Genomic DNA, 15,694 nt, shown 5'->3' with positions numbered 1-15,694 from the left:
ATATCACGTGTTAAGAGCACAGGAAGAAACAATAATAGTAATAATTAAAAAAGATCTGTGCCCCCCAACCCCCCCGAGTACCAAGTGCTGGAGCTGGGTCTGAGTGACAACACATATATTTGCTGAAGTGATACGGAGAGGAACTTTTTTTCACACAAGAATGAGGTTTTTGTTCCCTGCCCATTGTAATTGGTACAGGGGTACATTGAGTCAACCAATTCTAGTAATCATGAACCACTCTCAGTAAACAGACTACCAGACTGGTCACTTCCCTCAAACAAACTGTCACTGATTAATGTACTATGTCCCTCACAACTTTCACCGCCACACAGTGATCAATAAGCTTTTCACAGAGAACATCTAATTCCTCAAAAATGTTCTCACAAAAAGTCTAACACACATGCTCATACATTGACTGCTAATACATTTATAATAAAGTAATTATGCATATATAACGATTGATCCACTACGTTTGCTTATTTCAGGACGTATACAGAACATCACACATGCATCATGTGCTACCTCAGACAAACACATTGTGCAATGTAGGTGAGCAAACCTATCAGATGGCATAAAGCAACCTTTATAATGTGGGTGCTGACTGCACTGAACATTATCTGCCGTATTTTCCGACTTCTCTATTGGAAAGGGAAGCATGCGGCAGTGGAAAGGGCAATGAACAGACGACCATATCAGTCCTGGCTTTAAGCTAATACACACAGCCCTCTCTGACCTCATTGGAGAGCTAATCGCTGCTCCTATTTTGTGACCTTGCTGGGGAGATCTCAGGGTGACACCGGAACGCACACTCTCCCGTCACAATGACAATCTCCACAGTATGGCTCATTGCACTGGCTTGGACATGCGTCAACATTCAGAGTGCAGGTATTCGACTATGAATCCATAGACACGTGTGTGTTTGATATCTTATACATTTTGCTTTTTCATCACCAACATTATTTTAATGGCAATAATATCAGACATGGAATATAGCCAAGTAAAATCTACACTAGAGATGTTTGTGTTACTTTGTAGTTAATCATATTGTGCCCAAATAATTGTCTCCCAATTGGCTGAAAAATCAGGTCTTTTTGTGTGTGCACCTACACTGGATTAATGTCTGTTCTTTCAATAGAAGTGTACCAGAGGGATACTGACCATTTCATCCAGGCCATCCAGAAGATTGAGAACTCTGGACTGGACGTGAGCCCTCTGTCCATAGTGAGGAGCCTACGCAGGGCAGTCGGCCATGACGACACTTTCACGCAGAGTTTCCTCGGGGCAACTCACAGTGACAGTGACACGGGTATTCTGATAACAAACAGCAGCAGGAAAATCGAGGCATGGAGTTTACAATTCCTGGGATTCTTTGACAAGGCCATTCACAATTTTGTGACGGACGCCCGCGAAGAGAGGGGTGTGGTTCTCACCCCGGATGGCACCACGGTGGCCCTGGCGCCGCTGCTGCAGGGCGTGGAGGCTGGTCTGAAGGCCCGGTCCGAGAGCCGCCAGCCCCAAGGCTTGCACTCCCTCACGCTGGCCAGGGCCCTGGGCCTGTCTTTCCTACAGGCCTTCAACTCCTCCTCGGACCGCTTGGGCCCCGATGGATGCTGGGATAACGTTACCGCGCCCATGGTGTACACCCTCTCCAGAGCCCCCTCTCTCGCCACGGACGCTCTGATCAACGGCGGCATGGATGGCGCCATTCTCGGGGCGCACCTGTCTGACGCCACCAAAGCCCTCCCCAAACTCAGCGAGCTACTGCTGGTCTACTACCACTTCCAGCTGGGGGAGACCGGCCTGGATGGAGCTCCGCTCCTCGTCAGTCCCTTGCGCAGGGAGAACTACAGGAAGCTGGTGTCGCCCCCCGTGCTGGAGGGAATGGTGCTGGAGTTCCTGGCCGACCGAAAACCTTCAGCAGAGATGAAGGAAGCGGTGAAAGTGGGGGTGCAGGACTTTGTGCTGCGTTACCTGGGTAGGGTTTAGTGCACTTGCATAACTCACGTCCATGTTTATTTGCATATGATGCCATACATGACTTAAGAACATAGGTTCCTCTATTTTCTTTTTACAGAAATAGTTCAACAAATCACATTTCTTAAATTTACTGTTTAGATAGTTTGTTATATCAACTCAGGATCATGCATTGGGACTTGGGATCATGATCTGTTTGCCCAATGATTCAGCTAAATATAGAAGAGATTGCATTATATTTATCAGCCAACATTCCTCATACAGACATTGACTAAACCAAAGACAGCATGAACTTAGTCTATCTGAACTTCAGCACTAAATAAACAGGCCTCTCTAACTAGACAACCTATTGTTGAGTTACAGGTTCATTTAACAATCTAAAATGTACTGTGTTCTGTATTCTGTATGTTCAACATACACATACACATTATGTTTCATGTTGCAAATAAATGTCCATTACTTGCTAGTCATAGTATAAGTGTCTATAAACGTGTATATCATGCAGTATAAAACATAAGATGCATGATGTAACGTTAACGGCCATGGAGTTGTGTTTGGTGAAAAAGAAAAGCGCTGGACTTGCACTGATATGCACTGTGCACTAGTGAAGTCTGAGGAGTGTGTCTGTTTTCTTTTCTCTCTCAGATTGCCCACCAATGATCCCTCGTTGTATGTGGGGGGCTAAAGCATCCAAGGGGATTCCTGCGAGACTCTCACCCCCCCTACACTTCCTCTACGTTCACCACACGGAGGTTCCCAGCAGGCCTTGCCTGACCTTCCAGCAGTGCTCCCGGGACATGCGCGCCATGCAGCGGTTTCACCAGGAGGAGAGAGGCTGGCAAGATATTGGGTACAGGTCAGTGGTTTCACCAGGAGGAGAGAGGCTGGCAAGATATTGGGTACAGGTCAGTGGTTTCACCATGTGGAGAGAGGTTGGCAAGATATTGGGTACAGGTCAGTGGTTTCACCAGGAGGAGAGAGGCTGGCAAGATATTGGGTACAGGTCAGTGGTTTCACCAGGAGGAGAGAGGCTGGCAAGATATTGGGTACAGGTCAGTGGTTTCACCAGGAGGAGAGAGGCTGGCAAGATATTGGGTACAGGTCAGTGGTTTCACCAGGAGGAGAGAGGCTGGCAAGATACTGGGTACAGGTCAGTGGTTTCACCAGGAGGAGAGAGGCTGGCAAGATATTGGGTACAGGTCAGTGGTTTCACCAGGAGGAGAGAGGCTGGCAAGATATTGGGTACAGGTCAGTGGTTTCACCAGGAGGAGAGAGGCTGGCAAGATATTGGGTACAGGTCAGTGGTTTCACCAGGAGGAGAGAGGCTGGCAAGATATTGGGTACAGGTCAGTGGTTTCACCAGGAGGAGAGAGGCTGGCAAGATATTGGATACAGGTCAGTGACCGCTTCTGTGTCCTCTGCCCTCTGCGTGCTATGAAGCACCCCTGCAAAACAACCCATTTTGCATCTAACACCACAGAAAGTCCAGGAATTCATGACTAACGTAATAATTATGTCTGCAAACTTGATCATGGCTACATGGCAAAAATAATTATGGCTACATCCAGCACTAAACAACTCACTACAAATTAATCATCAGTGTATCATTAATGTCGAGATCTCAAAAAGAGTTTTTGTCCGTTGTCGGGGAGAAGTAACCCTGTAACCCTGTGTGTTGCTGCAGCTTTGTGGTGGGGTCTGATGGGTACATGTATGAGGGTCGAGGCTGGGGGAGGCTGGGCGCCCACACCAGGAACCACAACGCCTTCGGCTACGGCGTCGCATTCATCGGCAACTACTCGGCCTCTCTGCCAACACGCCACAGCCTGGGTCTAGTCCGCCACCGCCTGGCAACGTGTGGCGTTACCGGTCACTTCATACAGGCCAACTACACGGTCCAGGGTCACAGGCAAGTGGTGGACACCACCTGCCCGGGGGATGCTCTCTACTCTGAGATCAGCACCTGGGAGCATTACGGGGTGAGTTGGTCGTGCATGGCTGGTGCTTCAGTTTCCTAATCTTTTTCAGTTCCTTGTCGCTGCACACTGATGCTGCTGTTTACTCTGTTTTGTAGGACACAGAATCTCCCAAAGCAACACCCAGCTGAAGAGGATCGGAGAAATTTGCAGGGACATCAATTCTAAAAAAAAAAACTCTGTATGATAATACTAATAGTGTGATATATGTATTACAATGGTACATAGAAAATAAAGACCAAAAAAACATTTTTTTGATTCCAGTTTATATCAATCATCCCCTGTGGCACATGGTAATAAAGCATGGTAATCCATGAATTCTTGTTCATTAAGTAAATGTTTGAAATGTACATGGAATTAGGCAGTTGAAACTGTAAGCAGCCCTTGAGTCAGTTTAAGTAAACAGCGAATGGTACATAGAGAATCATCAACACAGGAAGTGGTATTCAAAGGTTTGAGAAAGGAAGCATCGTTGCACAGACAGGAAACTGAGAGTAACAGCCACTGAACAGCGCCACACACACACACACACACAACACATTTAGGTCATCAGAAGTACCGAACACAGAACAACAAGATCTGTTCAAAAACATCAGAAAAGCCCCGAAAAGATAGGCCCAAGTCCTGTCACTTCAGTCCTGTTCTCTTACTGTGATCTTACTTTTCAGAGCTGCGTGTGTGTGTGTGTGTGTGTGTGTGTGTGTGTGTGTGTAAAAGTTCAGAATAAACATGGCTAGGTCCACCACAGCGTCAACACGTTCAGCTCCTCTTCTCAGCTTGTCAATTATAATATTTAAATTGGACTGAATCACATCTGCTCACTGTACATGTCCTGTTTTAACGATGACGAGCAGTCCACAGGGTTAGGGGCTCTGAGAGGTCTCTGCAGTTCTGTGAGTTGACTTCATTCCTTTTTGTTTGCTGTTCTGCACACTAAAGAGATTACACAAGGTCACTTCTTGACAGGGTTATACAGTGATGCTAAAAGCTAATAAGATGAAAACCAAAAAGGAGGAAACACTTTCTCTGGTTGAGGGGGAAGAGAGGATTTCTCTCAGATAGAGAGATTAGAAATACTAGAAGTGGTTCTAAAAGTTAAAAGCAGACCTGGGAAACCTATAGGGACATTGAAACCAAACATATAACCACACTGCAGTGGGTGTGGAAGGCAAACGTGATAGAGGAAGGAGGCATTAGTGAAGGTGTCACGCATATGTCTAGAACAGGAAGAGCTGTGAGAGAAAAAAAGCCCATCAACAGAGAGAACAGTAACTGCCTGCCTCGCTACCCGCTGCCAAGCACGCCCGACTTGTTGACTTGCGCCTTTTTTTTGCCCTTCAGGTAGCGCGATAAGACCTTCCGTGCAGCCGTGGAGCCTGGTCCGCACATAGCATGGGCATGAATGAGGAATCTGAAGCCCAAGACGCCGGCGCGCCGCTCAGAAAAGAGGAAGAGGTGGGGAGCGCAGAGAAGGACGCCCCGCCAGAGCAGCCCGTCAAGCCGCAGGAGGATGTCAACCTCCTCAACACGTACGTGTGGCACACGGGAGCCAAGGCGCCCGGCGACACCTCGAAGGCTGCAGGTGGGGCAGGCCAGGGCAGCATGGAGCGTCCGGAGAAGAGCACCAAGTGGAGCAAGATGCAGAGCTGGCGCAAGGCCCACAGCGAGGACCCCGGGGACCGGGCGGCCACCAGCAGCCGCGCGGGGGAGGAGAAGCCCAAGCAGGGGGCCCTGAGGAAGAACCCGTTCCGGAGGGCCATGTCCGAGCCCCCGGGGTCGCTGTTCTCCGTCCTGTCGCCATCCACCTCGGCGGCCTCCAACTCGGCCTCGGCCTCTACCGGGCCGGCCGCAGAGGCGTCGGGCTCGCCCTCTCAGGACTCGGCGCAGAAGGGCAAGTTCATGAAATACCTGCAGAACGTCTCGCGGAAGATCAAGAGGCCTCGACTGCAAAGCCGTAACAGCACACCGATCATTGAGCACGGTAAGAAACCAAGGAACTTGGCTTTCAAACTGGTCCCTGAGACTTAACTTCATCTAAACAATCAGCTCTAACAAACTACAAGAGCAAAAAAATAAGCTATAGTATATCAAATTGATTACAGAGACAGGGACATGTTGCCAAAACGAGTACAATCTGTAGGTACTGTATGTAAGAGTGCCCTCTTGTGGATGAAGCCACATGGGATCACAGTTTCAACTGCAGACAAACGGCCCTGATTCGAATGATGCACAAAGGCTTAAGTCTTAGTATTTACCAATGTAACCCCACATGTAAAACCTTAAGAGCAAACATTGATAAGTCTGTTCAGTGCCACAGGCAATACAATAGCTATTGTTCATGTTCATAATATTGATTCTTTGGTTGTTAATAGACTTTGCACTTAGTCCACCTTTAGGGATCAAACTCTGTAGTAGAACAATGACAATATATCAAGAGATAACATGTTCATATGGAGTGTTAGTACTGAAAAGATTCAGTATATTCACACATTCAAGTTAAGATCAAAGGAAACAACTTTAAATATACAGCCCAAACAACTTTAAATACACAGCTTGCTGTTATTGATATAGCCATAAACAAGTATCATTATATTCAACCAGAATGTGTACAGAGGACTCTGTAGCAGTTACAGAGCGATACACATGAAGAGAGAAGTTAGACAGGATACGCGTGTGAGGAAATAGACAGAGGAGGAGAAGGCGAGGACTGTTGAGATAGCATCAAAACAACTGCGCAGTCCGTTTTCTGGAAACAGGAGTGGCTCTGCTGCAGATAATGTTATCTAGGCTTTAATGAAAAAGATTGAAAATAAACATCAGTGAACATGCGTCATTTCTTACTTACCCAGTCAGACGAAAAAGTGGATGATGATGCATGCAGACACACACAGAGAAGGCATGTTAAAATAGCAACAAGAAAAGTTCAAGTGCATTAATCATTTCATTTCATTTACATGCATATCTGAATATGAATGGGAATATACTGTTTATGCAGCCTGTTTTTTTTTTTACTACAAATGAAACATTTCACCAAATTGTCTATCGTAATTCCCCAACTATTAGCCGTGGCTTATACATTGATTTAGCAAAACTTCTTCAGCTATGAGATTAATACACAGGAGCAGCTAATATGGTACTGATATGGTTTTGTTTCTTTTAACTGGCATACCACACTGTCCTGCTGCTTATACTGTACACAATGTGGCTAATATACAGAAAATTACTGTAGTCATTCTTTACCCTTGCTAAAAAAGTTATTATAAAGTTACTAATAAAGTTATTTCAAAGAAGAATTTCAGAACTCCACTATAGAAGAGACGGACCAGCCCTCACATATATTAGCAGTAATTTAAACATTCACAGAGACTCCCGTGCTATTCATGCCTTTCATCAGGTTCCTTGCCACAGGAAGTACCTAGTACCTAGTTTATGAATACAGACTGCATAGTGCTTATACCTGTGCCAAGGGACCTGATGAAACCCATGAATAGGTCGGGGATTTCACACAGTACCAGCAAGCCTATTTACCGTCAAAACCAAAATCACTAACAAATCACAAATCGCTACTGTATCCAAAGATTAATATAAATAGTCATTTTACAGTCAATTTTTGTGATTGCAAAATGTAGCAAGCACATACAGTATGCTCTGTAATACTGACACCCTATATCAAATATACATGATATGTGTTGTCATGCATCCCTATGCTGTTTTTAAATGATCACCAAATTTTTGTGATTGCAAAATGTAGCAAGCACATACAGTATGCTCTGTAATACTGACACCCTATATCAAATATACATGATATGTGTTGTCATGCATCCCTATGCTGTTTTTAAATGATCACCAAATATTTGAAAACAGTTTGTGCATCAACACAAAACAGCAACAAATCAGATGGAGAAGAGCATGGCAGGAGATGTGCCCTAACCTGTTTTCTCTCTTCAGATGTGACTGACTCAGAGCCTGTGGCGGAGGACTTGGCCAGACTGTCCTGGGTGCCTCCACAGGACGTCCCAGTGTGGGACATCAACAGCTGTGAACTGAGAGATGGACTAATTGTTATTAGAGAGGATGAGGTACGCACACACACACACACACACACACATTTTAACTTAATAACTTAGTAACGTATTAGTGATGAGATTTTTACCTCCATCCTCCAGCCAATGTTGCGAACACGCAACCGTGTCAGCAGCTACGTGTCCAGCCTCAGCCTCCAGAACCTGGCAGAGAGCAACACTAACCTGGGTGAGTGTCCTCCACATTTAGCCTTCATAGAGCAGAGAGCAACACTAACCTGGAGAGTGTCCTCCAGATGTAGCCTTCATAGAGCAGAGAGCAACACTAACCTGGGTGAGTGAGTGTCCTCCACATGTAGCCTTCATAGAGCAGAGAGCAACACTAACCTAGAGAGTGTCCTCCAGATGTAGCCTTCATAGGGCAGAGAGCAACACTAACCTGGGTGAGTGTCCTCCACATTCATAGAGCAGAGAGCAACCTGGGTGAGTGTCCTTCAGATGTAGCCCCCATAGAACAGCTGCTATGCTGAGGGATGACTTTACAATATAAGATGATTTGGTCCAATTTTAGTTCCATATTTATTCCAGCTATGAGCCATATAGTATGTATGTAAGAAAATCAGCCATTACAGAATGTATGTGATACTGCAGTGTTTTAAATTAATCTCTACAGTTGTTTGCATGTAAGAAGGATATGAAGATGAGAAAAGAAGTAATGTAATCATTGTATTAAAGAATATTTTTCCAAAAACAGAATAATGAAAGGGGTCTACTAGGCATTTGACCTCTGAGATGTTAGGTGAAACTTCCTCAGAGTGAACTGAACTCACACCAAAGGGTTGTAGTCCACTGACCAAACAGCTTGAAAGCCTCAATTTCTGGGTGGTTGTAGAGGAAATGGTTGACGTGATTATGTTGTGCCTGTCTGTCAAATCATTTCCTCTAGTTGAGGGAGATGGTATCTCAGCCGGGTGTTCCGGGGGTGCATCTTGGGCAGAATACTAGTTGAGTGTGATGGCTGGCCTGCAAGCACAGTTAGAAGTAACGGTGGATATGAAGTGAATCTTTTAAACATTTTAAAATAAATATTCAACTATGGGGTTCAGACGCTGGATTGTTTGTGGAGGAGCATTAGGTAAGTATTTGTAATCATTTCTGCCGTGCCGATCCTATTTATGCTATGTTTGCTTGTAAATTAACGTAGCCTAAACTAAGAGGGTACATAAAAAAAAACGAATTATAAAAGATGACTATGTGGAAGTGTCGTGGATTGTGTTATCATTTTGAGTTACAAATGTAGCTGATAAAGTCCAAATGAAAAGTGCATGAGGCCAAGCCTCTAGTAGGCTACTCATACTCAAAGATTGAGATAAGCGGGATGTGGGAGCCGGGAAGGTCTGAAACTTCAGTTGACGGTGAAACTAAGCAGATATGATGTTTCATGATTGACACCTGGACTTAAGCAGCAGTATCTGTGCACTTGAGGAGTATGCAGTAGGCTGACGTTGCACCCATCAGACAGAACCCACATCCTGCATGATGCTTTTTCAACTCCGCGGTTTGGACGTCTCAAAAGAGATCTCAGACAAACAGGAATGAAATGTTTCTGAGATTAACAACATTATTTTGCAAATGAATTCATGAGTACCTCACCAGTGCCTCATTCCACATTTTGTCATAAAGAAATGAATGTCACAATGGTTTGATGTTTTCAGTTAATACACCCTGTAACGGAAATCTACAGAGGAAATGAGTCGTCTTCCTTTACTGATTTTAGCATACAGAGTTCACATCTCTCCTTCTCCTTTTAGTTATGCGCTGTGTTATTGTGTTTTATGGTGTCCTGCAGAATGCACCCCAGACCATGTGGCTCCTGCAGGTGGCCAGAAGAAGGGCCAGGAGCGAGGAGTCCAGGTTAGCACGCGCCCCAGCACCAGCTCCCCATGCAGAGATAAGACGCTCTGTGCTCCTATGATCATAATGGCCCTTCATTTCCTGTGGGCATGCATGCCATATCCATATCTCTCCCCCACATTGCTGACATTCTGCTGTGTTTTGTCATCCTGCCTATCCCACCTCCCATCGCTTTCAGGCAATGATCAAGCGTCGCTTCCAAGGGCATAACCTACGCAAAAGCAGCACACAACTGGACACTGCTGGCAGGTACAGTGTCAAAATATTATACTAACCACACAGAGTCTCAAAATGATTATGGTATATTTGAAATTATTAGTAGTAATAACAATAACAATGCACCTTCACAGATCCCAGGCCTTTGGCTCCAGAGAGTCCCTGTCTGTTCCGGTCACTGCTGCAGAGAATCTGGATCTCAGCGCTGATCTGAGCACCATCATCAGACCCGTCCACAGCTCCATCTTGGGGGAGAAGTATTGCTTTGAGGTACCCTCAAGACTGACTCCAGAACACTGGCCTCAAGCTTATCCTTGTACCGTATTTTCCGGAGTATAAGTCGCACAAGTCAAAAAATGCCTCATGAGGAGGAAAAAGCCATATATAAGTCGCACCTGACTATAAGTCAGAAATGTATTCACAAAATCCAAGACCAAGAACAGACAGAGGCTGTAACTAGACACAGAGGCCAAAAAGATTAACATTAATGACAAGAAGGTGTGAATGGCCGCCCACCTATAGCTGTAGACAGTAATGTTTACTCCTCTTTCATTTCGGAATTATTCAAAAACATGTTCAATTTCATATACTATAAGTCACACCTGACTATAAGTCGCAGGGCCAGCCAAACTATGAAAAAAAGTGTTTTGTATTTTCATGCAATAGTGATTTCTTCGAAATTACATTTTCACCTTCCTTGCTATTGTTCAAGCGGAGTAGAACAATATGTTTATATTGAATCATGACCATTTCTCGTTATTTGAAATTATAGTGAAGGATTTTTCAAAAGCAAAAACAAATGTGCTCATTTAGGTCATCAACTCGGAAAACAACCACTGCTTTGGGTGCACTTCAGCTGCAGAAAGAGACAGGTGGATTGAGAACCTGCGACGCACTGTCCAACCAAATAAGGTATTATTTCCTCAATAACAGCAAATGGACATAAAAAAGTAATGATACATGTGTCATCTAACAAATATAATGGTTCTATTTAAGGACAACTGTGAGCGTACGGAACACTCTCTCAGCTTGTGGGTAACAGAGGGCAAGGCCCTGCCTCCAAAACGACGCTACTACTGTGAGCTGCATTTGGACGGCACCTTATTTGCAAAAACCACAAGCCGTGACGTTGGCAAGCCCACTCAGCAGTCTGGACAGGGCAGCGATGGGGGCACAGGTGCCGCAGGACTGGCACCAGGGGGGCAGATCTTCTGGGGGGAACTCTTTGAACTTGACAACCTTCCTCCGGTCACCAAAATCACTCTGCACCTCTTCCGTGATGGGGATCCCAAGAAAAAGCGACATTCCAAAGATGAATCCTACTTATATCCTCTGGGCAGCGTGACTCTGCCTCTCTCTGACATACAGGGACGTGCCTTTCAAGAGAAATGGTACCCTATAATTCCCTTCAAACCGCCCGGATCTGGCACCGGAAAGGACCAACTGGGGCCCCAAGCCTCCCTACGGATTAAGGCCCGCTTCCAGGACCTGCAGGTTCTGCCCATTGAGAGATATAAGGAATTTGCAGAGTACCTCACACTGGACTATGTGGACATGTGTCGCAACCTGGAGCCCCTGTTGAATGTGAGGGACAAGGAAGAGTTGGCTGGCGCGCTGGTGCATGTCCTTCAGAGCATTGGCAAAGCCAAGGTAAGTTGAAGTCAGCGAAAAACATACATGACTGAGTAAAAAGTATAAAAACAGCAGCCAGACTTACATGGGTACTTTTCTAGGATTTCCTGATTGACCTTGGAGGTGCAGAAGTCCAGCGCTTGGGTGAGAAGGAGGCTCTCATTTTCCGAGAGAACACCCTTGCGACCAAGGCCATCGATGAATACATGAAGCTTGTGGGCCAGAAGTACCTCATTGACACACTGAGTAAGTCTTCCATTTTCTGTGGCCTCATGTGGGTGAATCCACCTAACTGACACTAATTAATAAGCGACTCTTCTCGTTCCACAGGAGACTTCATCAGTCAGCTGTATGAGTCTGCTGAGAGCTGTGAGGTGGACCCCAGGAAATGCCCTCAGTCTGATCTGGCCAATAACCAGAAGCATCTGAGCGATAGCTGCGAGAAGGTGGTGCAGAGGATAACGGAGATGCACAGGTCAGTACTGTGAGTCCTGAACTGTCCGGTACTGGAGACCCTTTCTGGAGTGACAACTACCATTTAGTCCTCCACCATGATGAGCCTTCTGACTGTGTTCCATTTCTCTCTGACTGACAGCTCCTTCTGATTCCTGACTATGTCCCATTTCTCTCTGACTGACAGCTCCTTCTGAGTCCTGACTATGTCCCCTTTCTCTCTGATTTGACAGCTCCTTCTGAGTCCTGACTATGTCCCCTTTCTCTCTGATTTGACAGCTCCTTCGGAGTCCTGACTATGTCCCCTTTCTCTCTGATTTGACAGCTCCTTCTGAGTCCTGACTATGTCCCCTTTCTCTCCGACTCTGACAGCTCCTTCCCGGTGGAGCTCAATGAGATCTTCTCCAACTGGGTGGAGGAGTGCACAGGGCAGGGGCGGCCGGAGATCGGCCAGCGCCTCATCTCGGCGTCGCTCTTCCTGCGCTTCCTCTGCCCGGCCATCCTCAGCCCCTCGCTCTTCGGCCTGATTCAGCCCTACCCAGAACCCTCCACTCTGCGCGCACTCACGCTCACAGCCAAAGTCATCCAGAACCTGGCCAACTTCACCCTGTACGTATATTTGATGATTTTGATAGGGTCATCAATCTAGTTTGACACATACATCCAGCTTTCAAGGAAATGTATACTTATCTGATTTTTTGTGCAGGTTTGGTGAGAAGGAAGAGTACATGCTTTTCATGAATGACTTCTTGCAACAACACTGGGAGCGTATGAAGGAGTTTTTGCAAATGGTGTCCAACCCAGACAGTGAGCTTGACATGGCACGCTTTGATGGTTACGTGGATCTGCCGTTGCGGCTGGCTATTCTACACAGTTTGTTGGTGGACATCATTGGCACCATGAAACAGGTTAGGTGGCTCTACATATTGAAATACATTCAAACCAGATGTCCGAGTGCTTCTCTACTGGCATTTCACTAAATGCTATGATCATACTTGATCTAAAAAAACAGCTCTAACACAATAATATTTGCTGACTGTGTACTGCTTAGGAAACCATAGACAACCTGGAACCCCTCCCTACAATCCTGAACCAGATCACAGACCACCTGGGTCCTGATGCCCCTCGGATTACTGTTACCAGGTGAGACAGCATGCTGCTTCACTGCATACTGGACAACAAAAAATGAGTAGAATGTATACTCTAGAGCAAAAATGTGTTTCAGTCCTATAACTAATGTGGCTAAAATGAAAAGAGTTGTGTGTTGCGGTCCTGATTTTCTCTGTACTTTATTTTACAGCGCTGGAAATTCAAAGCCCGTCTATGTGCCTCCCAAGGACCTCAATAAATACAGCCCCCATCATAATTCTATGCAACAGTTACCTGAAGCCAAGCAAACTCCGAGGATGGAGAAGCCAAGGAGACAAGTGTCCAGGACCAGAAGTGTCCCAAGCAGACCACTGGCATCGCACAAACAGCCCAAGAAACAGACTAGCACTGAGAGCCTTGATCGCCCCGGGATCCCTGCGGATCCTCCCATGGAGATTTTCCATGAGACGGTGAGCCAAAAAACAACTGCTCTGAGTTCTTATGCTAGATATAGTGAACGAAACTCCACTGTGCAGTCTATCACCTTTTGTGAAGGAGGGTGTTTGCAGTAGATTGACTGTCAAGTGGACTGTTCAGCGCTCAATGCTGAGTTTGCAGTTTTGTTCACTGCAGCTCAATAGACAACACTTCTTTCCAAAACATAACCTCAAGGCTAAATTAAGGACAACACTGACCAGAGCCAGTGGCAGCAGAGTCACTTATGATTCTTTGGCAAAGTTTTCAGCTAGATCAGTCTTGAATGAGTATGAAATGATAAGTAATGAGAAATGGTGTCGGTGTCAAGTGAGATAATTTACTAATTTCTCTGTTCTTCAGCCAAAAGGACCAAAGCCCCTGCCAGCCCCTGTGCCATGGATTATCAACAACGAAGGCACATATCAGATTCAACCGGAGCATGAGCAAACCAGCCTGCTGGACAAGGTGACTTCCAGCGCCTTCTCTTCGCACTTTGATCTGGCCATGGTTGACTGGCTATTACCACTTCTTACGTGCCAAACAACCCAAGGCTGTTTCTTGTGTTGCATCACTTGTGCTTGCAAAAGTCAACACTTCTCTTTTTTTCCCCTGTGCGTCTTACACAAATGAGACAAATAATGTGAATGTTGAAACACTTTCCTAACATCTCTGCTCGTGTGGGCAGCACTCGCAGGAGCTGTCAGACCTGCGGCTAGGAGTGGAGCAGGTGACCGAGCGAGAGCTGGAGATGGCCAAACGTCTGGAGGACTTCATCGTCCAGAGCCAGGACCAAAATGCGGTGCTGCAAGCTGAGGTCCACGACCTGCGAAACCTGCTTGCCATGCGTGAGGAACAGCTCGCTAGTGCCACCTTCAGGTAAGCAAAGGCAGAATCAGTCCAAGCATTATTAACTAAGGAAATGTACCTTTTGGCTTCCTTGAAGAGGTCCTCATTAACATGTGACCACTCATTGCATGCAGACTTGGGGTTATAGAGGAGGAGAGAGAGGAGGACGAGAGGAAACTCAGTATTGCCATAGCAGCAGCCGAACGGATGAACGTTTTGGTAAGAGAAGTTCCCTATGAGTTAGTCAACACAAGGTGCCTTACAGATAATCTGCCTTATCAACCTGATTTAACATTATTTGTAATTCTTGCATTAACAGGAAGAACAGTTTGCAGGCCTGATGCAGGATATGCATCAGTCTAAAGGCGATAACTCAGAAAATGTGAAGAACACACCATATTATGGAATCGGGGATCAGCCTCAAATGAACAGCAACTGATTTAGGTTACTGCCGAGCTATAGCCTTGGATTGGTTATACTCTGACTATAACAGCTCACTTAATGTATTCAAAATGCATACAATAAATAATTACAAGATATGTAACAAAATATAAAATCTAAAATGTATTCAAGATATTTCCTTTCTATTTTTTATGACTAATAAAATGACTGAAAACATATACGAATGTTAGTTTCATGATAAGCATCAGAGACACATACACATCCAAACAATGATATGGAACTGTTCCTTTGAATAGAAATTGCTCAAGGGACAGAACTTCTACTATCAAATAACATTGAATAACATGTTTGGTCACAATAATCGTAACAATGTGGGAGGATATGGTGCCATTAGCGTTGCTGAAACCAGTGCAAAATCATTTGAGATTGAACATGCCCCTGTCTTTTGGCGGATGAACTGCTCCAGTCTGATTGGTTGTTGGAATCCTGAAATCTGACTGGTTTATGGAATCCTGTAATCTTAGCTAGGCTATAGCTAATTTAATGAACTGAAATTACTGAATAACTGAAATTATTCAATTATTGGTTAATATTGGGAATCAACTGCCAATCAGATTTCAGGATTCTACCAAAGAGGGTTGAAGCGGAGCAGTTATCAAGGCTGCTTGGTTCTATCAAATTGCAGGAAATCAA

The 15,694-nt window shown here is 45.4% G+C and overlaps 2 protein-coding genes across 4 annotated transcripts; both read left to right on the top strand.

The window, feature by feature from the left end:
* Positions 1-654: 654 nt before the first annotated feature.
* Positions 655-4,199, top strand: pglyrp2 (peptidoglycan recognition protein 2). The gene is made up of 5 exons (XM_062548320.1): positions 655-885; positions 1,136-1,975; positions 2,620-2,830; positions 3,659-3,953; positions 4,049-4,199. Exons 1-5 carry the CDS (start codon positions 822-824, stop codon positions 4,079-4,081), a joined length of 1,443 nt encoding a protein of 480 aa, XP_062404304.1. The 5' UTR covers positions 655-821; the 3' UTR covers positions 4,082-4,199.
* Positions 4,200-5,164: 965 nt separating this feature from the next.
* rasal3 (RAS protein activator like 3) lies at positions 5,165-15,219 on the top strand. 3 transcript variants are annotated; one of them, XM_062548300.1, is made up of 18 exons: positions 5,165-5,931; positions 7,899-8,029; positions 8,117-8,201; positions 9,822-9,886; positions 10,065-10,135; positions 10,237-10,372; positions 10,916-11,014; positions 11,099-11,752; positions 11,836-11,980; positions 12,065-12,209; positions 12,560-12,796; positions 12,894-13,095; positions 13,239-13,330; positions 13,488-13,746; positions 14,114-14,218; positions 14,448-14,629; positions 14,734-14,818; positions 14,919-15,219. In XM_062548300.1, the coding sequence occupies exons 1-18, from the start codon at positions 5,343-5,345 to the stop codon at positions 15,036-15,038; spliced, it is 3,402 nt and encodes a 1,133-aa protein (XP_062404284.1). In that variant the 5' UTR covers positions 5,165-5,342; the 3' UTR covers positions 15,039-15,219. The 3 variants fall into 3 exon arrangements, with proteins under 3 accessions (XP_062404284.1, XP_062404276.1, XP_062404292.1); XM_062548292.1 differs by having other exon boundaries at positions 5,167-5,931; positions 14,439-14,629; XM_062548308.1 differs by lacking the exons at positions 5,165-5,931; positions 7,899-8,029; positions 8,117-8,201 and adding an exon at positions 8,850-9,107 and having other exon boundaries at positions 14,439-14,629.
* Positions 15,220-15,694: the final 475 nt, after the last annotated feature.

The sequence above is a fragment of the Sardina pilchardus genome, chromosome 1, assembly GCF_963854185.1.
Source record: "Sardina pilchardus chromosome 1, fSarPil1.1, whole genome shotgun sequence".
In the NCBI taxonomy this organism is placed as follows: Eukaryota; Metazoa; Chordata; class Actinopteri; order Clupeiformes; family Clupeidae; genus Sardina; species Sardina pilchardus.
This window is presented reverse-complemented; position numbering and strand designations above follow the sequence as displayed.

Coding starts and splice junctions, on each gene's coding strand:
- rasal3 (XM_062548292.1), top strand. CDS start 5,343: ATGGGCATGAATGAGGAATCTGAAGCCCAAGACGCCGGCGCGCCGCTC. Junction 5,932..7,898: donor CACACCGATCATTGAGCACG/GTAAGAAACCAA, acceptor TTCTCTCTTCAG/ATGTGACTGACTCAGAGCCT. Junction 12,797..12,893: donor AACCTGGCCAACTTCACCCT/GTACGTATATTT, acceptor TTTTTTGTGCAG/GTTTGGTGAGAAGGAAGAGT.
- pglyrp2 (XM_062548320.1), top strand. CDS start 822: ATGACAATCTCCACAGTATGGCTCATTGCACTGGCTTGGACATGCGTC. Junction 1,976..2,619: donor CTTTGTGCTGCGTTACCTGG/GTAGGGTTTAGT, acceptor TTTCTCTCTCAG/ATTGCCCACCAATGATCCCT. Junction 3,954..4,048: donor GCACCTGGGAGCATTACGGG/GTGAGTTGGTCG, acceptor TCTGTTTTGTAG/GACACAGAATCTCCCAAAGC.